This window comes from Hyperoodon ampullatus (genome assembly GCF_949752795.1).
Source record: "Hyperoodon ampullatus genome assembly, chromosome: 7".
NCBI lineage: Eukaryota > Metazoa > Chordata > Mammalia > Artiodactyla > Ziphiidae > Hyperoodon > Hyperoodon ampullatus.
Genome location: NC_136920.1, coordinates 57770546 through 57796563, shown reverse-complemented (window position 1 = coordinate 57796563; position 26018 = coordinate 57770546). Strand labels below are relative to the sequence as shown.

The window sequence follows — 26018 nt, the reverse complement described above, 5'->3', positions numbered from 1 at the left end:
CCCATATGCTGTTTGACCCTCTCTTTGCAGTTCGTCCTTCCTTGCTCCTGGTATTGTTTCTGTTGTTGTCTCTCCAGTCCTAGGTTCAAATGTGGGCCAACCCAGGGCAGGGAGGTGGGACAAGGGAAAGAACCAGGTTCAAATTGTAGCTCTGCCTTACTGGCTTTATGAGAATGCAGTGACATTCTCTCACCCTTTTTAATAAGTGAGGAAACACATGCTCAGAGAGGGCAAGTGACTCATCCAAGGTCACCCAGCAAGCAAGCTGCAGAGTCGGGACAAGAACCAGGCCTGCCCCATGCCAAAGCCCTTTCCGTTCTGTGCCATTGCCCTCGGGGCTTTCTCTTCCCTTCACACACCCCACGCTGGTGAGTCTCCACCCACCTTGGGCACTTCTCCACTGGCTCCAGACAAAGCAAGCTGTTCTCTGGGAGCTTGTGACTGGGGAGTGGACAGGGGATTTATTCCTCCAGGCCGGGCCTGGTCCGATGCACCAGATCTCAGGCAGCTGGGAACCACATGGCGAGCTTGCCTAGACCCCACGATCGGACGCCAGGTATCCACTGCCCAGTCTGCTTCTGTCCCTCTCTGGGACTCACTTTCTCCATCTGTGCAGTAGATGGTAGGGGTCGGCCGAGGTGGTCACCTGGTCCCTTCCAGTGCTGAGAAGCTCAATTTTCTGCCTCTGGAGAGAGCAATGGAGCACAGGCCTCTTGTATGGGGCAGGCTTGGCTATCTCCAGGGTGCAAGTCTGGGCCTAGCCCCACCTTGGGGGTGGAGAGGAGGTAAACTTGGTTCCTGCTACCCCTCATGGGCTGCAGCCCAGAGCCCTAAGCACTGATGCTTGGAGTGATGGAGAACAATGCCCGCCTCCCCAGACTGGGAGCTCCCTGGGAATGGGGTCTGATTTGATCCATTCCTGAGGCCCCAGAACCTGGCCCAGGTGGGGCAGAGGTGGGGTATTGGGGAAGGCTCAGTGCAGAAGCTCTCCTCCGTCCTCCTCATGCCCCCAGCACCCCCTGCCCCATGACGGTCCTTCCCTCCCTCCAACCTGCTTTGAAAGCCTACTCTTAGTGAGGGCTGGAGACTCGTGATAAGGAGTGAGGTGGGGTACAGTGGAGCCCTCGGGGAGTAAACAGTAAAGCACAGAGAGTGACAAGCTGGGACTCTTAGCTGGGGGAAGCAGTGTGGCCTGGGCCAATGGGCACATGTCTCTGAGCCTCAGGCTCTGTGTTTTAGGCCCAAGGAGGCCGGCCTGGATTCCCTGTGGGCGCAGGGCTCAGGGCTCACCCTCCATCCCCCGGCCCTCATCACTATTTTTAGGGTCATCTTGGGTCTAGATGGGGTAGTCAGGGCTGGAATCGGGAATAGAAAGTCCCAGCATAGTGTCTCTGACCCAGCTTGGAAAATACCAGAAAGCAACAGCTGGAGGCCAGCAACGTGCTATTGTTCTCCCAACAGACCACCCAAGGGTCCTGCTAGGAGGAATTTCCCAAAGATGACAGCCAAGCCCAAGGCCCAAGACTGCCCCACCCCCCGCAGCTTCCTGTCTTTGATTCTTCCCCTGCGGAACCCCTGTGGGACCACACGGGGAACTGAAGCCCTCAGGGGTCCCACACTGCCCCCACCCCACCCCAGGCTCATGCTGCAGCCCCCCCGCTTCCCCAGACTCCCACACTCCACCCTTCTCTTCTCCCTCAGTCAGTTTAACTCAATTCAAGAATCATGTTTTTAAGCCTGGCTTGGCCTTGAAAGTTGAGAAGTGGTTTGCTGGGAAGGCAGGACACTCCAGGCTGAGGGTACAGCATGTACAAAGGCTGAGAGGCAGAAAAGAACAGGATGAGTTTGGGAAATAGCAAGCATCTACTGGGGCCAGAGAAGAATGTTCACTAGGGGTGGCCTTGACCTCCTGGAGGCTGTGGCGTCCGTGCTGCAGATGGGGTCCTCAACTCACCATTGTTGAGGGTCACAGTGTACCAGGCAGGGCATTTTCCTTTAATCCTACCAAAAACGCTGTGTGCCAGAGAAGGCGGCTGAGGCTTAGAGAGGCTAAATAAACTGCCTAAGATCACAGCCACAATGTGGCAAAACAAATATTTGAATTCAAAGTCTTCTGTCCCAAAGGGTTTCAACAGGGACCCGATACGGTCCATGAGGACCCAGGAAAGGACAGCCTCTGCCCGGGGGAGTCCACTGGCTAATCAGGCAGATAAGAGGGGGACATAAATGATGCAGGAGGGTGACCAGCCTGGCATCCCAGAGAAAAGGCTGAGGGAACTGGACCAGGAGGGGCAGGGGAGGTTTATGGAGGGAGAGAGAGCTGGCCTGGGCTGCAGGAGCTAGGCCGGGGAGCCTGCAGGCTGAGGGAGCCCAGGGCAATCTAGGAGGTAGGAAGGGCTGGAGGCGAGGGTTAGCCATGAGGCTGGCCTCCTCCTACCCACACACCTCCAGAGAGAGGTATCTGGACAAATGGATTGCCCAGTGTCTGCGGCTAGGAAGTCATCACAGCTCAGGCCGTGGCTGTGTGAGTGCTGGAGGTTGGTAGGTTTTCCAGAAACCTCCGGGATCCTTTGTGACACTGCACCATCCCCTCAACCTTGGCACCTGAACATGGTTCCAGGATGGGTTCCTCCTTTTGCTCTGTTCTCCTCAGTCGGGACATATGGTGGAGGTTTCTCACTCTCAAAGGCAAGTTTGCCCTCGTGTGGCTTCTGCTCCCTTCTCTCCACACATGCCTTCCAGACTGAGAACCAGACTGGCTCTGGCCCATGTCCTCTCATGGGCTGTCCTGGAGCCCACGATCTCCTAGGCGTCTTCCCCTGGGAGCCCCCCTGCCAGCCCAAACTCACACGTCCAAAGCTGAGCTCACTATCACCCTACAATCCTGCCTTAAATGGTGGTACACCCAGACCAAAAGCCTCACCTCTCCCCACTCACCTGCCCCCAGAACTCCTTGGCCTCCTGCACTCCCCATCCACCTGCTTTTCCACCCAGTCCTGTCCATCCCACCTCCCCACTGTGGTCCATCAGCTCGTTACTCTATGTCCCCACTGCCACCACCTGGCCCAGACCCCATCATCGCTCGCTCCCCTGGACCCCAATACTGCATCCTCCCTGGTCCCGGCCCACAGCCTGACTTTTCCACTCTCTCCCAAGAGGCACGGAGGTCTTCATAGGAGACCAAATGAGACCTTATCACTGGGCTCAGGACGAAGCCCAGCCCTCCAGCCTGGCGTTCAAGGGTGGTCATAGCCTGACCCCTCCAACCACTCCAGCCTCACCTCCCCACCTTGACCCCAGTGCTCCAGTCTTGCTGGACTATTCGTTCCCTGAGCAGTCTTTGCACGTTCATACTTCTGTCCTTTACTTTGATGTTTCCTCCCCCGGGAATCCTTCCAGACCCTTTAAATGTAGTCTAGGACCTCTTCACTATGTTTCTATAGTCTTGGAACTTCTTGTGTCACACAGTGAGCACATGTTGTGATTCTGTATTAGATGTTTGCCCTGCCATCACACAGACACACACAGACACACACACACACAGACACACACACACACACACACACACACACACACACCCTGGTAGCTCCCTGAGAGTGGGCACCTGGGCTGCTTGCTTCCAAGACCCCGGCCACCTGCCTTGTGGAGCTGTCAGTATGTGTGGAAACAATCTTCATTCTTACTCCTAGAACAAGCAGAGACAAGCTCCATCCCCACTGTGGTGACCCTGGGCAAGTCATGGCCTTTTCTGGTCTCACTGCCTCACCCTTCAAAGGGTTAACCCAGCCTTGGCTTCCTGTCCAGCAGACTCCTCAGGCCCAGGGTTGCTGTGGGTCACAGATGGGGAAGCCCACAGGCAGGTGAAAAGGATCCTGAAGCGGGCCAGGTGGGCCCAAAGAGGCTCTAACAGGGCAAATTGCCACATGAAAGGCAAGCATCTTAGACCAGCTGAGTGTTTCCATATGGGAAGGTGGGCCCAGTGTTGCCAGATCTGCTAATCTTTCAAGAAAAAACAAAAACCAGGAGTTTTGTGTGAAATTTCCTGATTTTTTAAATGCTGGCAACTAACTTAAAAACACTCAGCGAGCCAGCATTGTACAAGCCAAATAAAAATGTCTAGGAGTCAGATGTGCCCCCAGGCAGGACTGCCATCCGCCCCCCACAACTCCAGAGGGTGCCGTTCACTTCACGGCGCACAGCTCACGCAGCTACACATGGGGCCTTTGGCCAGGGCCTCCCCGTTGTAACCTGTGCTCTGTATTATCTCTCTGCCAGTTCCTCTGACCACCCTGGCAAAGCGTGTGTGGTGGCAGGGGTAGGGGAGAGTCCTTTCCTTCTCTTGCACGGGGAAATCATCAGAAAAAAAATAATAAAGGTAGGGCTTCCCTGGTGGCGCAGTGGTTGAGGGTCCACCTGCCGATGCAGGGGACACGGGTTCGTGCCCCGGTCCGGGAAAATCCCACATGCCGCGGAGCGGTTGGGCCCGTGAGCCATGGCCGCTGAGCCTGTGTGTCTGGAGCCTGTGCTCCGCAACGGAAGAGGCCACAGCAGTGAGAGGTCCGCGTACCGCAAAAAATAAAAAATAAAAAAAATAAAGGTCTTGGAATGCAGCAGGTGAGGATGGAGAGGGGAGGGAAGACAAGGAGACAGCAGAGGGAGGCTTCCAGAGGGTTCTGTTCCTCTTCAGGAATCAAGAGGAGGTGAGAGAGTACTGCTGGGGCTGAGTGTCCCACTGCAGGACAATAAGTTCTGAGGCCTGGTGGCCAGGCCTGGGGTTAGCTCCCTGGTGAGTTTGGGGCAAACACTGACAAAACACACTGTGCAACATCTTGGAGTTAAAGGCTGTGATCTGTGTGACCCTCGTGCAGGCTTGAGAGGCAAGGCTCATTATTCCTATTTTGCAGAGGCTCAGAGAGGTCTAATTGCTGGCCCGAGGCCACACTGGGTCTGAGTGCCCCTAGATCGTGCTCTCTCAGCTGAGGGACAGGCTGGAATGTTCTGGAGAAAAAGTGCCCTTTCCTTGTCCCTCCTTGGTCCAAGCCCTCTTCCTCCATCCTCAGGACATGAGAACTCTCCCAGGCTCTCTCGGCATTTCTCAGCCCGTCCCTCCTCAAAGTTCACATCTGGGCCTTGGCTATGAGTCCTGAACTTTCACCATACTCAGGTCCCCTGGACTGAGGGCCACATGTCCTTCTCACCCTATTTCTCTGTCCAGCCTTGCCCTGACAGTGCTCTCTGAGACCCTCAGAAGAGGGTGTTGACTGACCAATGAACTGACTGACTGACCAGCTAAAGAATCAGCTGGTAGAAAGGCCGACTGTCCCCATACAACCACCTTTGACAGTTAACTGGAGGGAAGCCAGGCCAGAATAAGAAATGGCTACATGGGGATGATTTTTCATAGGTTCTAAGGCCATCATTGGCAGCCACCATCTCATGGTTGCTGTTAGGGGCCCAGGTGTCAGACAGACCTGAGTTCCAGTCCAGGCTTTGCCATTTACCAAGCCCCAGGACCTGGATAAGCCCCTTCCCCTCTCTGTGCTTCAGTTTCCTCATCCACATCATGTAGTCACAGCAGCTACCTCAATGGTTTGCTAGGAGGCTGGGTGAGTGTGCCCAGCCCAGCACATAGGGTGGCCCCAGGACAAACTCCTCCATCAGACCACTTCCTGTAAGGGTAGAAGGTGAGCCAGAGAGCTGGGTCTCCCAGCCCCCCACCTGCCTGGCCCTTCAGGGTTGAGCTTTCTCCTGGTTCCCAAGTTCTAGACGTGGCAATGCTCCTTGCTGTCCCAAAGCAAGTATGAAGGCAGGCGGGGTGTTTGTACCTGACAGGGAAGAAAACATTGTTCACTGAGCACCTGCTATGTACCGTGTCGGTGCTGGTTCCCCACATGTTAGTGACACAACCTGTCAATAAGACAAAGTCTATTATTTACCGAGATAAGGGACAACGCCACTTCTCAAAGCTTTGGCAGTATCTCAGAGTGGGGAGGAAAGGTCAATATTTGTTGAGAATTTGGAAGTTTGTTTTACAGCCTGTTCTTCAGAATGGGGAGAGAGGTGGGTGAGGGAGGGCTGACCAGGATTGGGTAAGAATAGTGATACCACAGTCCAGGGTTTGCTGGTAGAAACAGCAAGGTGAGGATTTGGGGGGCAGAGATTCGAAGAATCTGAGGTGCACACCCTGTTGATGGTTTCCCTTGAAGAGTCGCTCCGTCTTTTCGGAAGTTCCTGTCATAAAAAATCAAGCCATTTGCTGGGGCTGCTCAGTCTAAGAAGAGTAAAAACTAAAAATGCTAATGAAGACAGTGGAATAGCAAAGTCAAGTTAATGTCATCGGTAAGGTGTGGTTTGGGGCCTCTAGTGTCCAGGCTGAATGTGGCGGGAGGGTCTGGTTCTCGGGGGGCGCTCTCGGCAGTGGGAAGTAGGGATTGCTGGCCCTGTGTTGAGGATGAGGAAGGAAAGAGGCCACTGGTCTAAGGGATTAAAACCAGCTGGGGGATTAAAACCTGGGCAACTGCCTCCACAGCTAGGGAGTGTGCACGGCGGGAAGGGGTCCAGGTTCTCAGGTCTTGTGGTTGACTGGGGCTTGGATGGCAAAGAGAGAGTTGATCCAGAGATGGAAAGATTGGAGCTGTCAGAGGGAGGCGTTAACGTGGAGGAACCAGGGGTGCGTGGAAGGAAATGAGTTCAGGTGGGCCTGTGGCCTCAGAGGTACTTGAAGATTATCAGGAGAGGGGAGAGCATTGGCCCTCAGGAGGCCTACTGTGTGCCAAGCCTGAGCCAGACGCCCGAGATGCCTTACCTCCTTGAGTAGATGCTATATCCTCGCCTTACAGAGGAAACAGACTGAGAAAGATAAAGGGGCACATCCAGGCTCGCAGCCCCATATCTGCCTGAGATGTGCTGTTTATAGCTGGGAGGTAGCTGGAGTAGGCAGGCCCCTGAGCCTTTCCAGGAAAGAACAGGCAGGGAAAATCAGCCTTTCCTGTCAGGCTGCTCTCTGAACCTTGCCCCTCATCCCCCAGACTCAGATTCCTGGCCGTGGAGTGGGTATGGCCACAACCAGGACCCCGTGCCTTGCAGGCATCTGGAGTCTCTGACTGAACTGAAGGTCTCTGGCTGACAGACTTTCGGGGCAACTTTCTGATTGGCTTTCTGAGCAGCTGCTCTACAGTGAGTGGGCAATTGACAGCCCGAACAGACAAGTCTCCTAAAGGACAGTGGAGTAGTGAACCAGTGACTTACCAGCTGATGGACATGAGTGCATGAGCAGCCACATGACCCACCGACAGGCACACAGGCCCCTTGCCTGCCAGCTCTGGAGCCGCGGGCTGCTAGCCCTTGGAACCACCTGGCATACCTGGGTCCCCCAAAACTGGCTACCCAACTAGGAGAGGAAGAGGCTGGAATTTTTTCCTGGGACCTGGTTCCCTGCCTCTCTCCTTATTCCTACAGGCCAGCCCAGCTCATCCCACATTCACTCCCTCAGCTGCCCTCTCTCCTGTCAGGACTGGCCCTTGAAAAAGCCTTCACAGGACAGGAAGGGGCTCAGAGACAGCAGGTGAGGACAGCAGCCCTGGATTCAGGACCCTCCTTCCAGGGGGAGTTCTATCCCTTATCAGGGAGTCAGACTGTCTGCTGCCAGCCCCCCTATAGAGGCCTCCAGCCCACAGGAAGGAGTCAAAGGGGACTGACAACCAATCTGACCAGCCCTGTTCAGTGACCGACTGACTGGTGGCTGCTCTCAGAACCCAGGGGGACAGGGCCAGGGCTTCCCTCCTCCACCCAGAGGCTCACACTATAGACTGGGCCACAGGAGGGTGGAAGGTCCTGAGCTGGTCCATTGACCTTTTGCCCCCTCCCTCATCCATCCCCTGGGTTTCTTTCAGAGCTGGGGATCCAGGTCAGTGACTTCTGACCTTCCAGCCTCAGCTCCAGCCTCGTCATCTGGTTGGCCTGGCCCCTTGTGGGTGGACACTGCTGCCTTCCAGGTGGCCTGGCTAGGTTTGGTTGGGCCAAGACAGAGAAGTACATTGTACTTCTTCCCCTCATCAAATCTGTGCAAGGAGCACAGAGTGACATTGAGATGAACACCTCGGCTCATGTTCCTGCACCAACATGAGTCAGCAGAGCTAGTTACCTGTGAGCCTTGGTGTCCTCATCAGAAGCATAGAGATCATGAGATCACCAAAGGCATGGAGTTGTGGAGATGTTTCACGAGCATGCAGAATGTGCATGCAAGCCTTTACGTACATGGACAGCATGTAGCACAGGCTCTGTGCTATAGTCCGTGACTGGTCTCTACTGGTGAGAGGAACTGGGGTTCAGAAATCATCCTGTCAATCTCCTCTGGTTGAGTTTGCTTGGAACTCCCTCACCTTCTCTCCTCCTTCAAAGTGACCTCCACAGAGCCTCGCCCCAACTTCCCTTATCTAGACCAACCCCCTATCTCCTCCCTGTCAGGTGTCACTTTTGTTTCAGCATCTCCTTGTTTCCTCCGGGTGTTCTTACCCCACAAAAGGGACTCCTTCCCAGCCACACACATTTCTATTCCTCAACCAAATTCCTCAAGCTATTTGTTTTTTTGTTTTTGTTTTTAATTAATTTATTTTTCAAAGTTTATTTATTTTTGGCTGTGTTGGGTCTTCGTTGCTGTGCGCAGGCTTTCTCTCGTTGCGGCGAGCAGAGGCTACTCTTTGTTGCAGTGCGCGGGCTTCTCATAGCAGTGGCTTCTTTAGTTGCAGAGCACGGGCTCTAGGTGCACGGGCTTCAGTAGTTGTGGCACATGGGCTCAGTAGTTGTGACACATGGGCTCAGTAGTTGTGGCACATAGGCTCAGTAGTTGTGGCTCGCGGGCTGTAGAGTGCAGGCTCAGTAATTGTAGCACACGGGCTTAGTTGCTCCACGGCATGTGAGATCTTCCTGGACCAGGGCTCAAACCCGTATCCCCTGCATTAGCAGGCGGATTCTTAACCACTGTGCCACCAAGGAAGTCCCTCCTCAAGCTATTTAAATAGACATTTTCCCAAAGATATGGCCAATAAGCAATGAGAAGATGCTCAACATCATTAGTCATTAGGGAAAATCAAATCAAAACCACATGAGGGTTGTTTGTAGTGAGGTGGATGGACCTAGAGTCTGTCATACAGAGTGAAGTTAAGTCAGAAAGAGAAAAACAAGTACCGTATACTGACACATATATATGGAATCTAAAAAAAAAATGGTACTGATGAACCTAGTTGCAGGGCAGGAATAAAGAGGTAGACATAGAGAATGGACTTGATGACCCAGGGGTGGGGTGGGAGGGTGAAGCTGGGGTGAAGTGAGAGTGGCATGGACATATATACACTACCAAATGTAAGATAGTTGGCTGGTGGGAAGCAGCCGCATAGCACAGGGAGATCAGCTCCGTGCTTTGTGATGACCTAGAGGGGTGGGATAGAGAGGATGGGAGGGAGGCTCAAGAGGGAGGGGATATGGGGACATGTGTATGCATATGGCTGATTCACTTTTTTGTGCAAAAGAAACTAACACAGTATTGTGAAGCAATAATACTCCAATAAAAGTCTATTAAAAAAACCACATGAGATATCATTTCACACCCATGAGATGGCTATAATCAAAGAGACAGACAATAATAAGTATTAGCAAGAATGTGGAGAAGTTAGAACCATCATCCATTGCTAGCAGGAGTGTAAAATGGTGTTAGAAAACAGTTTGGCAGTTCCTCAAAATGTTAAACACAGAGTTACCATATGACCTAGGAATTCAACTCCTGGCAAGAGAACTGAGAATAAAATAAAATAAAATAAAATAAATACACACACACACACACACACACACACACATTTGTATATGAATAGTCACCGTACCTGAAACAACACAAATGTCCATCAACAGATAAATGGTAAACAAAATGTGATTGATATATAGCCATACCCTGGAATATTATTCAGCCATTAAAAGGAATGGAGCATAGATACATGCTACAACATGGATGAACTTTGAAACATTCTGCTAAGTGAAAGAAGCCAGTCGCAAAAGACCACATACTGCATGATTTCATTTATATGAATGTATATGAAATACCCAGAATAGGCAAACCCAGAGAGCCAGAAAATAGATTAGTGGTTGTCAGGAAGTGGGAGGAGGGAGGAATGGGGAATGACTGCTAATGGGCGCAGGATTTCTTACTGGGGTGATGAATATATTCTGGAATTAGATAGTGGTGGTAGAGTATGACTTTTTGAATGTACTAAAACCACTACATTGCATACCCTGAAAGGGTAGGTTTTACGGTGTGTGAATTATATCTCAATTTTGAAAATTTCCTTAGGCTCCCAGGTATCTTGTGTGAGGAGCACAAAACCCTCCCTGGCGGTGACAGACCTCCGTAGTCCCTCCCTGAGTTTGCCTTCCATCTTCCTGGAGATGGGGTGAGGGGTCCCACACCCCCTCTCTGGGTCAGAAGTGTCCTCAGGGCAGTTTTCAGTCTCCAGAGGAGCTTGTTGAATGAGCGGAAACTCCTGCCAGGTTGAGAGGCCTCTGAGACAATGGAGTGGCTTCTGCAGGAAGCGGGACCCCAGAAGGGGAGGAAGGCCAAGGAGGCCTGGGCTGCCAGGGGGTGCAGGTGGTTTTCATCTGAATGGAGGGGTGAAGTCTCCCAAGGCCAGGCTTCCAGGCTCCTCACTGAGATTAAACGTCAAGAGACCCTGAGAGATGCCTCTGAAGGGACTGCAGTGAGTGGGAGATGAACATGGTTACCATGGTTACCATGGGAGAAAACCAGACACGCATAACGGGGCCAAGAATCCAGGTTCTAACCTAGCTCTACCTCCTGAGTCATCTCCACACATGGGGCCTCAGTTTGTCCAGGGGTAAATGAGAGGGGTTAAATGGGATGACCTCTTAGTGCCCTTTCTGTGCAGACCAGCAACCTGGTTCATGTACGATTTGGGCACTGGGCTGGTTAGCTCTGTGATTATAGCCAGGGTGGTGCCCTGTGGAGGTGTTGGTATCTGTTTCAAACTACCCCCAGGAAAAGCCTTTATGTCCTGACTTTGGACCAAGACTTGACCATGCACTGGACCCCAGACCTCTGATCCTAGACTGAACCAGACAGACCCAGACCCAGATCCAAAGTCAGCCTCCAGGAGCACTGGATGTCTCACAGATATAGGCCCCAGGGGGGCTAAGGCTGTGCATTTCTACACCAGGGCCACAGCTTAAAGGTTGTGTGGCAGCATCAGAAACTTCTCCCTGGAAGGAAGCTTTACGTTGGGAATGGAATGAAGGTGTGAATAGGTGGTCCTAGCGGGATCTGACCAGCATGGGCACATGGAGCACAAACACACCCTCTTAGGAAGGGCTCTTTCAGCACCTGGGATGCAGGAAGGCTGATGGTGCTTTGACTCAGATTCTCACCAACCCCTGAAACACCTTGGGCTACCCGGTCAGGGCCATTCTCTGGGATTCCATCTCCACTCTCATGCGCTGGCTGTCTGTCCCACAGGGCCGATTGGTGAGGAGCTCCAGGTGCCAGACAAGGACACCAAGGTCATGGTGGGCACAGAAGACACACATGGAGGCAAAGCCAGGCCAAATCCTCAAGATTTGCGGCCAAGTGTGTTTCACAGCATCAAGGTACCTCTCAGGGCCTGGCAGGAGCAGGGCCATCCAAGCCCAATAGAACAGCCTCTGCCACTTACAGGCTGTAAATGCCAAGCAAGTTGCTGCCTTTCCCTGAGCCTCAGCTTCCTCATCTGTAGAATGGGTAGCTGTGATCTATAGAAGCGCTTAGCTTGGTTTCAGGCACATGTTCTCTCCTTCCAGAGAGGCTGCTCTGTGGGCAGTGGGTGACCAGTCTTCTTGGCTCCTGTTTTTCTAGCAGGAAAGAGAAGGACCCCAGGGATCCTGAACCTGTATGAATACTGGGAGTGCTGGCTGCAAGGGCAGCCCTAAACATCCAAGCCTCCACCAGCACCCACAGTGTGCCAGGCCCTGTGCTGGAAGCTGTCCCCACATGGTCTTATTTAGTTCTCATAATAACTTGGGGAGGCAGGGGTGTCTTCCTTGTTGCACAGATGAGGAAACCGAAACTCAGAAGAACAGACACTCTATTTTTTAAGCTCTGGCATAAACACTCTATTTTTAATTCTTTGAAGCAAGCTTTTTCTTCTCTTAGGAATTCTGCCAGTTTTTCAGGAGGAGTGCAGGCAGGCGGGGTGTTTGGGTGAGGCTGAGTGAGGTGGGGTGGATAGCTTGGGGGTTCGCTGTGTGCAGGTGGTCTCCCAGGGGAGCTCCAGGGAAGGACTAGGTGGGGTGGGATCTGGGGAGCTTCCTGGAGAAAGGGGCAGGGTGGTGGAACACAGAGCAGGGTCCAGACCAGCCTGGGGACCTCTGGGGGTCAGAGGGGCTCCTGTCATCCTTGGCCCCATGAAGACCCTACTCTCAGTCCTGTGGATTTCAGGTCACCCCCGGACTCCTGGGGTACCCAGGACAGCTTTCCTAGATTTTAAGCCTGTGTGAGAATCCATGCTTTACTCCAGTATCTCTCTCTCTCTTCTTGTTCTGGACTCTTCCTCTCTTCCTCTCTCTCCTCCTGTGTGACTGTCTCCTCTGACTCTGTTTCTCTATCTTGTGGCCTCACTTTCCCTCCCTCTCTCCAACCCCATCTCGTCTGTCTACCACCCACCCGCCACGATCTCCCCGGCCCTCCGCCCATCCGCTGCCATCACCACGGCCCCTCCGACAGTTCTTCGTGCTGTGCCACAGCCTGCTGCAGCTGGCGCAGCTCATGATCTCCGGCTACCTCAAGAGCTCCATCTCCACGGTGGAGAAGCGCTTCGGCCTCTCCAGTCAGACCTCGGGGCTGCTGGCCGCCTTCAACGAGGTACTAGCCCCGGCACAGCCGCAGGGGGGGACATTGAGGGAGACTCACACCCCCCCTCCCCCTCCCTCACTGCCCCAACATAAACCCTTCCCCCCCAGTGCCACATGCAACCCCATCTTAGCTCCTTGCTATCCCACCTTTGGGGGGCCCTCTGTTGGGGGACGTGGAGGATTTTAGAGCTAGCCAGGGTCCCCATGTCCCCCCATTCTCCTTTTGGTTCCTTCACTTTTTCAGGCACCCGGCTATTGTCTGCCCCAGGAAGGAATCAGAGGAAGCCAATTCAACAGTAGTGAGAGAGGTTTAAATTAGATCAAAGGCAGAACTTTGGGACCTTGGCGTGGTTGGGGGAGGGGATGATTCCACGGCGTGGAGTTGCCCCGGGATCCACAGGCCTCTGCCTCTGGGATGACAGCCAGACAGCCAGGAGTGGACAATCTGCTTTGGGTGGATTGGGAGATCAGAGTCCAGCTGTGCCCAACCCCTTCCCCACCAGATGTTTTCACCCTCAGAAAAGGCCGCAGTCCCGAGAACACTCTCTTTCTCCCTGACCCCCAGTAGAGTTCTGTGAAATTCTCTCTCCCTTGGATGATGTGTCACATTCCTCCCAACCCAAGGCCTGTGAGTCCCCAGGTGTTCCTTAGCACTCCATCCTCAGATCTCAGAGGTGGGAAGAGAACGTCATTACCTGGGGTCTTGGGCAAGTCACTCCCTGACTCTAGGCCTCAGTGTCCCATCTATAAAATGAAGAGTGACTGTTCTTCCCAGGATCAGTCCTCCCACTGACCTTCTGCTGATACTGCCCCCCTCCATCGGCAAGGAGGTAAGAGGTAAGTACCTCACCCGCGGTCACCAACCAGTGAGCCGCAGAGTGGAGTGCACAGCCCAGCTTCTGACAGCAGAGCCGCCCTTCCCTGCAAACGCTTACGTCCCCTTCAGCACCCACATCTGAGGGTTTTGATTCTAAGGCTCAAAATCCAAGCCTTAGTCCTCTGGCTTTAGACTTTCTTTATTTGTTTCTCATTCATGACTTCCCAGAAGTTCTAACACGGGGCCCAACCCACATTCTAGAAAAAAATTGAACTTCTAGCCCTGTCCACGCTGCTCTTACTTCTCTCCTCTAATGGGACACTAGGGCCCTTCCTAGGAGGACCCAGAATCTGTATTTTTAAGATGGACCCAAATGATTCTTATTCAACCAGCTAGTCCATTCTACAGAAGGGAACACTGAGATTGGCGATAGCGACAAGGCCGGCCCTCTGCTCCACTTTAATGGGTCCTCTCATCCCTTTGCAGGTGGGGAACACAGCCCTGATTGTGTTTGTGAGTTATTTTGGCAGCCGGGTACATCGGCCCCGCCTGATCGGCTATGGAGCTATCCTTGTGACCCTGGCGGGCGTGCTCATGACTGTCCCACACTTCATCTCAGAGCCGTACCACTACGACCACACCAGCCCCGGTAAGAGCAGGAGGGGCTGGGCTGAGGGTATACCTGAGCTGCCGCATTACTGTGCACATGGCCCCTCCCCAGGCCTCCAGCGGTTAGGATGGGCCCAGCTTCCCAGAACACCTACTAGTCCTCCCCCCACCCTCCACTGCCTCCTTCAGCCGCAACCCTGGTGGGTCCCTCAGGTAGCCCTGGGCAGTGGGGTAGTGGGTAGTCCTGGGGCAGAGAGGTGAGGCCCTCTGGGCGTCTCTTGGTGAGGGCCTGCTTGTATGTCACTGCTTTTATTTTTGAGGTAGAAGTGGGTTTTACAATGCAGCCCACTTTAGGGCCTGGCCTGTGTGGGTCCTCAGGAAATATTTATGGATAATAATATATAATAATTTGTATATAATAATAACAGTATCACACACCACTTACTAGGCACCACTGTTCTAAGCCGTTTATGTGTATTGATGCATTTAATCCGCACAAGAAGCCAAGACATTGATGAAAGAAAGAATGAATGAGTGAATGAACAAATAAAACCATGACAGAATTTTGGACAGGAATAGTGAAGCCCCTGTTGAGCCCAGTGGGATTTTGTTGAGAGTCAACTTGACAGATGGATGCCTGTCCCTTGGAGAACGACTCAGGCAGCCTTCCCTGTCCCATCCACCTCTCCACCCATTCACCCATCTACCCATCCACCCATCCATCCACCAACCCCTCAACAATCCATCTGGTCGTCCACCCAAGAAACCCTTAGTGCTGCCTACTTTTTGCTGGACCCTCTCAGGGGACTCAGTCCTTGCCTACTAGGAGCTCCCAGTCTGGGAGAAGAAACAGACCATCAATACCTCCCCTTCCCCCACGCATTGTATCAATTGTGTGAGGAAGGAAGAACAGGACCGAAGGAGCCCAGGGAAGGAGCCCACGGCCTAGCCTCCATCATGGTAGGCTTCCCAGAGGAGGAGCGCTGTCAGAAAGCATCCTTCCTCCCTTGTCCTCCCAACAGCTCAAACCGCGGAACTCCTACTCTGTGCCAGGTCCAGGGGTGGAAAGATGGAGCAGGTACAACAAGCCCCGAGAAGCTGCGAGGGAGCGTGGGTTGGCGTGAGCATGGGCAGCTCTGCCGCAGGCCAGAGCGTCCAGCACCAGACAGCCAGGGGGAGCCGGTAGAGCCCTGAGTAGGGGAAGGATACTGGAGGCTGGAGTGAGCTGGAGGAGGTGGCAGTTGAGAGAAGGTGGGCATTTCGGGTGGAGGGAACCGCACAGGCAATGGCTGGGAAGTGGGGAAAGTCCAGGAAGAAAGCAGAGTGGTTATCTAGGCCTGAGTGGAGAACTGTCAAGACGCCTGACTAGGATGCTGAAAAATTACACTTCCTTACATTCCTCCGTCCAGAATCTTCACTTTAACAGGGATTTTCCCGTGCAGGGTCACACACATTCTTCATCCTCATTGCCATACAACACCCTTCTGCTCCCCATGAAACCCCAAGCAAACCTCTTCTCCTGCCTGAGCCTCAGTCTGCACATCTGTCCAATGGGTGGACAGGACTTGGTGACCACCAAGCACCCACGCTGCTCTGACATACAAGGCTATTTCATTCACTCGTTCCTCCTCATTAATGAATTACTTATCATTAGTATTTATGTGCCAGGCCCTCTGCTAGGTACTGGGGACCCAGGGGTGGGAAAAAAAAGATCTTACTAACGATCCCCATAATAATCCTCATATCTAATGTCTAGTAGGCACTGTGCACAGGCACCAATCACCACTCCTAATGTTTACAACCCTTTGAGCAGGTGTTATCTTTATCCTATTTTATAAGTGAGGAAACTGAGGCTCAGAGAAGGAGGTACTTCCCCAAGGCCCACAGCTAGTAGACATGCCCTGGTAGCCTGGCTCTAGAGCCTCTGCTCTGAACTACTGAATTATTCTGCTTCTGAATTTCATATTTGTGTAGAACTTCCATCCTAGGAGACTTGTTCAACAGATGACAGACGAAGCCGAGCCCAGAGGGGCTGAGGGCCTCTCTGCCAAAGTCTCACCGTCTTCAATCCAGGCAGTCTTGGTTGAGGGTCCAGGTCCTTGACCTTGTTCACATGGCTTTTTCCAGCCCTAAAGAGTGGCTCTCTGGGCTGGGTGGACATGGCTCAGAGCTTCCAGAAAGGGCTGGGCCAGCCGCAGAGAGAAGGCCACTTCTACACCCGCATTCGGGATAATAATAGTATGAGGGTCTTCTTAAGTTTGCTCAGCAAATATTGGTGAGCTACAGGAAACAAATGTCTGGTACTAATTTAAGAAATTTCCCTTTATTGCACTCTGCATCTGTGTCCCAAGCTGACACCAAGCCTCCCCATAATGAAGGTCAAGGGCACTAGAGACCTCCACAGCCCAGGCCCAGCATCCCCTCTCTTGCCTGGCCCTGCCTTTAGCCCTGGCCTTGACCTTTACACTCTGTGAGTCAGCCATGCTGAACTTCTCAAGCTCCTGGTTTTGCATGTGCTGTGACCTCTTTCTGGAACACCCTCCCCCACCTTCCCTTTCTGGAAAATCTTGTTTGTTCTTCTCCACCCAGTTCAAACTCCACCTCCTTCAACCGCCCCCACCCCTCCCACCTAAGAGCCACTGTTGCCATGGCACTTCCACATACCTCTGCTCAGAGAGGTGGCATAGGGCAGTTTAAGAGCATGGACTCAAAGCTGGACTGCCTGGGTTCCAATCCTGGCTCTAACCCTTGCTAGTTGCTGTCTGAGCATCAGTTTTCTCATCTGTAAAATGGGAGTAATGAGAGCACCCCTTCTCTGGGTTTGTTGTAGGGGTCAGATGATTTAGATACAGGGCATTTAGAACAGTACCTTGCATCAGTAAGTGCTATATAAGTCTTAGGTATTGTCCTAATATTTTTTATCATCTCTCAGCAGACATGCCACAGGACTTTGAGGCCTCCCTGTGCCTGCCCACCACTAAGGTCCCAACCTCAGCTCCGGCCCCATCCAACAGCAGCTGCTCAGGCTACACAGAGGTCCAGCATCTGGCCGTGGTGGGAATAATGCTCACGGCCCAGACCCTGCTCGGCGTGGGCGGGGTGCCCATTCAGCCCTTTGGCATCTCCTACATTGATGACTTTGCCCACAACAGCAACTCACCCCTCTACCTTGGTGAGGACCTGTCCCACCCCTCGGGCTCTGAGGGAGGGCCCGGCCCAGGTCGGGCTAAGTATGAGTCCCTGACCTCTGCCCCATGTGGCTGGTAAAGGGCCGGAGAAGCCCTGGAGAGCTCTCCGGCCCTGACCAGGGGAGATGGGCTGCTCTTGCCCGCTGGAGGCTGGGCAGGCACTAACCTGCAGAGGGAAGCCGGGCTAGAGGGGTCTAACCTAGGCTTCCTGTTGCAGGGATCCTGTTTGCAGTGACCATGATGGGGCCAGGCATGGCCTATGGGCTGGGCAGCCTCATGCTGCGCCTTTACGTGGACATTGATCGAATGCCAGAAGGTGAGCCTCAGAGCACACAGTTGTCCCCAGGGGCACATAGACACAGCTGACTGACCACTGGTCTCATAGGATACACTGAGCCAGGGGACCCAGGTTCAAATCCCAGCAACCCCATGACCTTGGACATGCCTCTTAACCTCTCTGAGCCTCAGCTTTCCCATCTTTGAGATGCTCTCTGTCCCGCCCACCTCCCAAAGCCATAATCAGAATGCAGTGAGAATGTGGAGATAAGCTATAAGGAGCCGTCAGATGGAGAGTTCTAGTTGTTGTCACTATTGTTATGTGTCTTCACCTCGTTCCACCCCTGAGCTCCCCCAGGCCCCCAGCCCCCTGCTCAGATACGCTGTGGAGCAGACAGGGCCGCATACCCTTCTTGGCCTGTGGGGCACTCCCATCTGTCAGGGGACAAGCCTCAGGACACAGAGAGGACACTGGCATGCCGGAGAGAACTTTGGAGCAGGACTCAGCTACATTGGCCATCTCAGGTGGGAAATCCACTGGGTGACCTCTAAGGACCCTTCCAGCTCTGACCACCTCAGAGCCTGACAACCTGTGCTGAGGGCACCGTGTGGGGAATAGCGGTCTCTGATCCAGGTAGTGGTCAGTGTGGGCCAAGGAGTGGAACTGAAGCTGGGTCTGAAGGCAGCCAGGAGGGAGGAGTGTTGGGGATCCCAGAGCTCTGGTGCTCTGTGAGGGGTGGGAGTAGAATTTTTTTAGAACAGGTCACTGGGGCATCTCAGCTGCCTCTGGTCACACCAAGTAGCTCTGAGCCCCCAGCTCTGCCTTCTGCATCGTGCTGCTCAGATGTCCCATCCCTCACCTGGAGACTTTCCAGCAAGCCCTAGAAGCCTCAGGTGACACATGTACAGGTAGATGGACAGGCAGATTCTGTTTCTTGTTCTCTGGCTTTTGCCTACGGGTGCCTCCAGTCAGGACAGGCCTGGGCAGCTCTGAACAAGAGTCGCTAGGGATAACACTGCCCCACCTCCCTTCCTTCTAGAAAGCTGGGCCAGGAGCCAAATGTGGACTCTGGTTGTAACTCCTCTCTCCCTCAATGGAACAGTCTTGGGAGTCAGGAGTAGTTTCCCAGACACACCCCAGCTCAGGGGATGGGGGTATGTTTCTGGCTCTGTTGACGTCATCCTGGCAGCTATGCCACCTTCACAGGCAGATGTGGCATTCCTGTGGACCAGTGTGCCACCTCCCTAGTCCTTCTTTCTCTCTGGGGGATTGCATGGGTTGGGCGGGTCATATCGACTGCAGGCACAGACTGGTATGTGAGAAGCGGATCTGAGATGTGTGTGTGAGTTCCCACCAGCCTGGCACAGAAGCCAGGGGAATAATAAGTGGAGGAGGAAATCAGTGCAGAAGCCAACTTTGTCCCCAGTTTTACAGATGCATTTGCTGAGTGCTGACTGTGTACTCTGGCCCCTGTCCAGGAGGAGCTCAGGATCAAGCACCTGGGAATCAGCCCCACTCATGGGGTTGGTGTCATCATGCATCTGTATTGTTAGAAAGTGTTTGCAGGGCTTCCCTGGTGGCGCAGTGGTTGGGAGTCCGCCTGCCGATGCAGGGGACACGGGTTCGTGCCCCGGTCTGGGAAGATCCCACATGCCGCGGAGCGGCTGGGCCTGTGAGCCATGGCCGCTGAGCCTGCGCGTCTGGAGCCTGTGCTCCGCAACGGGAAAGGCCACAACAGTGAGAGGCCCGCGCACTGCAAAAAAAAAAAAAAAAAAAAAGTGTTTGCAGACGCTGTGGTAGTTGAAGGAGGAGGTACCCAACTCAGTCTTGGGGTCAAGAGGTCTAATGGGAGAGATGGGCACTCCAGTCAGGAGGTACACCTGGGATAATCTTGTCCTAATTACACCTGGAGGGGGATCAAAATCACCTGGGGAATTTTTTTAAATGTTTTTTTATTGTGGTAAAAGTCACATAATATAAAACATACTATTTTAACCATATTTAACTGCATAGTTCAGTGGCATTAAGTACATTCACATTGTTATGCAACTCTCACCATCCTCCATCTCCTGAATTCTTCACCATCCTAAACTGAGGCTCTGTCCCCATTAAACACTAACTCCCCATTCCCCCTCCCCACCTCCCATTCCCACCCTCACCCCTACACCCTGGCCTCTGGCATCTACCAATGTACTTTCTGACTCTATGAATTTGACTTTTCTAGGTACCAAGTATAAGTGGAATCAAACAGTATTTGTCTACACATAATGTATATTGGAATGCATTTTTAAGATTAACTTAATATATGTCCTGCAAACACATTGTACCTTCTTTTTTTTTTTTTTTTTTTCTCCCTGTGCTATACAGTAGGTGGGGAACTTGTTAAAGGCACAGATTCTTTGGTCACCTTCCCCCCCCCATCCTGTGGCAGTTCTGAGCTGGTCATGGGTAAGGCCAGGTTTTTTTGACAAGCACCCCTTGTGATTTTAATCATCGCGCAGGTCTGAGAACCACAAGAGTCATCCTAGCCATCAGTTTCGTAATAATAATCACAGTAGTAACAGTAAGCAAAGAGAAGACACCCATGTAGACATTCTACATGCCAGCACTATTCTAAGTGCTTTACACGTATTAGTTTCTATGATTCTCACATCAGCCTTATGATGTAAGTGCTACTAATATCTGTACTTTACAGAGGAGGAAACTGAGGCACCAAGAGGTTAAGTAACTTGCCCAAGGTTATGTTAGTAATGGAATTCAGACCCAGCGGTCCATTTCCAAAGTCCATGACCTTGACCACGACACACATTGCCTTAATAGTTGAAAAAGTTGAGGCCCAGGAAGGGTCAGGGACTTGCCCAAGGTCACACAGGATATACTAACTGGCAGAGGCACAACTGGAACTCAGATCTCCTGACTCCCAGCACAGGCCACTTCATGTCTCAAGAGGCCAGTCCCAGGGTGGTGGCCAAGAAGTGACAGCCCATCCTGACCCTAATATCACATGGTCTTCTCTTCTAGGTGGCATCAGCCTGACCTCAAAGGACCCCCGATGGGTGGGTGCCTGGTGGTTGGGCTTTCTCATCTCCGCTGGCACAGTGGCCCTGGCTGCCATCCCCTACTTCTTCTTCCCCAAGGAGATGCCCAAGGAGAAGCATGAGCTTCGCTTCCGGCGAAAGGTCTTGGCAGTTTCAGACCCACCTGTCAGCAAAGTAAGCCCCCTCCATGCCCCACTCTAGTCCAGGCTCCACCCCCAACCCACTTGTCCTCCTTTATAACTTGAAACTCCATCCCTCCTGGGCACTGCACGTCACAGCTTACAAAGCCGTCTCCCCGACGTCCCTGCACAGTGTGCATTTCCTGCCCCTCACAGCTGAGGAGCTCGAGGGCCAGAGATGGAAGTGACCTACCCAAGATCACGAGACCAGCAAGGACAGTGTTGGAACTAGAACCCAACCCTGTCTGAGCCTACTCCCCTCATTCTAACCACTACCCTACCACCTCTCTGCTTGTTGCTTAAAGTGTTTGGTAGATTCGGAACGTGCTATAGCAATGTCGAGAGCTGGGAGGAGGCGGAGGGTTTGCAGGAGGGTCTGGGAAGGCTTCTCTAAAGAGAGGGGAGTCGAACTGGACAATGAAGGACGTGTGGAAGCATGGAAAGGAAAGGGAGGGGCATTCTCGGTGTGGAAACAGCCTGGGCAAAGGATTTGGCTATAGAAATGAACCTGGCCTTTTCAGGGACAGTGAGGGGACAGACATGTACTGAGTGCCTCCCTGGGGCCAGGCGTCAGTCTGGACCCTGGGGCTCAGCACATGGTCTCCACCCTTACTTAAACCAGGCACAGTCTAGACTCTGAGGACGGAGTCTCTTTAAGAGACAGAGAAGTTGTTAAGATAAGTAACAACTGGCGAGGTACTGCAGGGGTATCTCACTGAATTCTGCTACTCGGCTCATGGTCTTTCCTCAGAGGATGACACTGAGGCCCAGAAGGTGCAAGGATGTGCTCAAGGTCACAGGTAGTAGGAGAAGGCAGGACCATGTGAGGCCACTGGGCAGGAGAGATGATTCTGGTCCAGGGACCTCTAAGTTTTTTTACCAGGGACCCACAAAAACACGAGACCCGAAAAACAATAAATTGGCTCTAAAATACAAAAGAAGACAAAATAGAAACGTCTTATAAAAGCTTAATTGTATGTCATTAGCGTCAGCTTCATTAACTTTTCTTTAATACTCATACACATTTCATTACATTCTGAAAATTTGTGCATTAGACTTTCTTTTTTCCCAAGTCTGGGAGTATAAGGGGAAAATACTCCTGTTTTACCTTTACCTGTCCCCACGCAATATTTCTGTGGATTTGATTGTTTGCTGGAGTGGCTCACAGAACTCAGGAAAACACTGACTTACATATACCAGTTTATTACGTAATAAAGGATATGGTAAATGATACAGATGAACAGCCAGATAAAGAGATACATAGGGTGAGGTCTGGGAGGGTGCCGAGCACAGGAGCTCTGTCCCTGTAGAGTTGGGTACATCACCCACCTGGCTGTGTTCTCCAACCTAGAAGCTCCCTGAACCCTATACTACTGGGATTTTTTATGGAGGCTTCATCATGTACACATGATGGATTATTAACTCCCTTTTAGCCTCTCTCTCCTCTCTGCAGAATTAGGGGACGGTGGTAGGCTGAAAGTTCCAAGCTTCCAATCATGGCTTGGTCCTTCTGGTGACCAGCCCTCATCCAGGAGCCCACCAGAGTCACCTCATTAAAACAAAAGATGTTCCTATCACCAGGAAATTCCAGAGGATTTCAGGGCTCGGTGTCAGATGCTCTTGCCACTCAGGAAATTACGATCTTAGGAGCTCTGTGTCAGGAACCGGGATCAAAGACTAAATATTAGATCAAAAGATTCTCCTAACACCCTTATTTACAAGAGTTTTAGGACCTCTGTGCCAGGATTTTGAGAAATCACAAGCAGTCATAAATTAAGGAAGTTAGTTGTTGCTAAGTAATTCAATTTCAAAGGGACAATTTTTTAAAATCCTGTCAAATATTTTGCAGCAAGAATAATTCAATTTAATGTTGCAGGTTGGTGCATTTGAATATGTTTGCTGTAATGTGAGATAGTGCCTCATCCTTAGAGCAAGAAAATTTAGGCCTAAGAGGAAGGGCTGAAAATGTCTCTGCCTGGAAAAGCTGGGACTTGACCCCAAGTCATTCTGATACCACACCTGGCTGCCTTCACCAGCCCATCTCCCACCCGCTGCTGCAGCAGAGGCTATATACATGGGGTTGGGGGGACCAAAGAAAATTGTTGTTGGGACAGCCAGCAGGGGCCAGAACAGGAAAAGGCTTGCCTTCCAGCTTCAAGAGCAGTGGGTAGCCCTGGAGGGAGTCCTATGGCTTTAGCACCAGGTGCTAAGAACAGAAGGGATTGGAAGGGACAGGGGAGTGTGCAGAGAGCAGCTGGGGGCAGGGAGATTGATGTGACAGCTGTGGTGTTGGTCCAGGCAGGAACCAGTACATTGTCAGTAAGGCAGGGTGTGGGGATGAGTCCAAAGAGCCACGCAGGAAGGGGACCACACAGACCTGGATCTTGCTCTACTATGGGACGGGCATCCCAGAGGCAGCGAAGGGCTGATGCTGGTTCAGAGGCAGGCGAGGCAGGCGTTGGAGAGAGACCAGTTTCAGGGGAAGAAGACAGCTTGGAACCACAGATGGTCCTTTCTGGTCCTGCCTAGCTCACGCCAAAATATGAATGAGAAGAAATTCCTGGAACTTGGGGGAGAGTTCTTAGAAGCAAGGGTGATCACAGAGGAAGGAAGGGAAGAGACTGGGTTGCCAGTTATGGGTAATCTCCAAGCTGGGTCTTGCCACAGAGAAGGGGCACTTCTCTGTTCTGAATTTGAACAGAGAAGAAGTGCCACTTGAGCCATGGGGTAGAAGAGGTGGAAGAAACAAGGGCGAGCCTCGGCTATGCTGGGCTCAGTCATAAGTCAGTCATGTGACCTTGAGCAAGTCACTTCCCCATTCTGTTCTGTTGTGTATGATGCTGAGTTTAGATTCCTGGAGCAGTATTCTGTGTGCCTCGGATTCTGAGAATGCACTATTCCTTGAGTCGAAGCTGCTGTGATGCAGAGATTCAGATTTTTAGAGCTGTGTCTCTGTGATGACTTGAAACCCTGGCTCCCTCGCTGTGAACCTGTCTGGCTGTCTGGATTCATTCTCTCAGCACATCGGGGATGGGGAGTGTGGAGGGAAGGTGGTGAGAGGTTCTTAAAAAAGAACCGATGGCTGAGAACATGATGATCTGCTTCCAGCAGCATTCAGGCAATAAATATTGATGTGGGAGGAACTGTTCCCCCACCTCCTGAGGCTGCCTAGGCTGGGTCTGCTTGCAGTTGCTTGGGCTGGCCCAGCCCACTCAGGCCACTGATGGGGAGGGGGATGGACCAGGAGGAAGGGCCCAGTTAGGCAAAATTGGCAGCCAGAAAGTCCAGGTCCTCATACCTGGGATGTGTATCTTCCACGGGAGTAGGAACAGGCAAGGGGAGAAAGTGAAGTGGGGAACTATTTCTGAAGTCCCTTCAAGCACCCCCTCCCAGGCTCAGGGATCCTCTAAATACCCTCCTAGAAGTAAATGCAGCTTTTACTGGTATCCAGGAGATAGTGGTATATTATATAAGGATTGCGTGACCCAGAGGTCTCTGGCCTCCGTCTCCCTGTCTGTACAATACGCAGAAGACGGGACAAAGTCTGCTAGCTCTGGCAGGTTCACTGGTGTCTCCTTTAAATGGCTCCCTGCGTATGGGGCAGTACATGAGCACTTTTACAGGAGGACTGAGGGGTGTATCCCACAGCCCTTGCCCCAAGGAGCTCTCAGGTAGTGCAAGAAGGCCAGGAGCAGACAAACGGAGGATGACTGGATGACAGCTCAGGTTTCTCCCATGGCCAGTGCTTAGAGTCCTCTGCCAGCGGGGAGGGGATTAATAGTCTCCACAGAGAAGACTATGGGATGGGGGATAGGGGAGGCCATATTGGCATGGGAGGGGCAGGAGCTCTGCTTCCTGCCTTTGGCTCTGTCCATGTGTCTGTGACCTCAGAGCTCAGGTGGCCACCCAGACGTCTTTCTAGAAGTGAACCAGGGCAGGCCTCACCTCTCTCAGGCCTCAGTCTCCCTGTCTACAATTAGCCAGTTTCTAAGGTCCTGTCAAGCTGCCGGACTCCTGGCACATGGCTCTGCAGAGCCCATAGAGTAAAGATGGCCTCTTAGGGGCTCCCTAGCAGGTCAACTGGGCCCATATAGCTTTGTGGCTGTAGGATCCCATTCAGCCAGCAGCCCTCTTGTGCTCTCCTTAGGCCCTTCTGAGCTACCCTTCGGGCTGGACCAGGGGCTGAGAACAGATCCCCTGGAGATCCTGTGTCCCTACCCAGACTCTGAGCACCACTGGCCTCTGTCATATTTCCCAGCAGCCGCAGTGTCTGTTATTCTGGGGTATATCCCAGAATCTGGGATTAGAATATTACCTGGTTTTAAAGTTCTATGTTTCTAGTAGTTGAAGATTCTCGAGTATTTATGTTCTATTATTCTAAGATTCTGTGCCTCAAATGCTGTGTGACTCCCAAAATTCACATTTCTAAATAGCTACAATTTTGGCCTGAGTCTATGAAATCCATTGTCTCCCAGTCATTAACCTTGATGTGCTTCTTTGGGAAAATGTTCAGGGATGGGGACAGGAGTGGGCAGTGGCAATGGCCTTGAAAACCTAGGACTTAGGGCCCGTCTGTTGGGGTCTGCCCAGGCGGAAGGCCCCTGTTCGCCTGGGACTTTGTGCTCCCACTGCAGCCCCTGTGAGATTCAGGGTGACACATGTCTTCCCTCTGCCTGGAGTCTCTCCCTCGCTGGCACTGCCTCCAGGGCCCTCCCAGCCAGCTTGGGAGCCCTCTTGTTTCCTTCCCCATCCCAGGTGACCCAAGCCTGTGACTTCCCCCTCACCCCACCTCAGCCCTCTAAGGTAGAAGGACCTGTGTGATCACCCAGTTCAACGCCCACTCCTTCTTTCAGACAGAGGGATTGAGGCCCAGAGAGGGTCAAGGTTGTGCCCAGAGCTTGGCCAGCACCACCTCCCCCTGCACCCATCTGTACAAGGCCAGGTCTTGGCCCCAAAGGGCTGAAGAGAGCCTTCCTCTCCCTGGCCTGGTGTAGATCAGAGCTTCCTCATACACTGGGGCTGGAA

The 26018-nt window shown here is 52.6% G+C and overlaps 1 protein-coding gene across 1 annotated transcript in view; it reads left to right on the top strand.

The window, feature by feature from the left end:
• Positions 1–519: 519 nt before the first annotated feature.
• SLCO2B1 (solute carrier organic anion transporter family member 2B1) overlaps positions 520–26018 on the top strand; it is a gene marked incomplete at both ends in the record, with an annotated part of 46875 nt that continues 21376 nt past the window's right edge. The window contains 7 exons of the mRNA XM_079707796.1: positions 520–556; positions 11516–11646; positions 12758–12895; positions 14189–14351; positions 17244–17483; positions 17717–17815; positions 20798–20988. Coding sequence (XP_079563922.1) covers positions 520–556; positions 11516–11646; positions 12758–12895; positions 14189–14351; positions 17244–17483; positions 17717–17815; positions 20798–20988 — 999 coding nt within the window. The remainder of the gene's footprint in view (positions 557–11515; positions 11647–12757; positions 12896–14188; positions 14352–17243; positions 17484–17716; positions 17816–20797; positions 20989–26018) is intronic.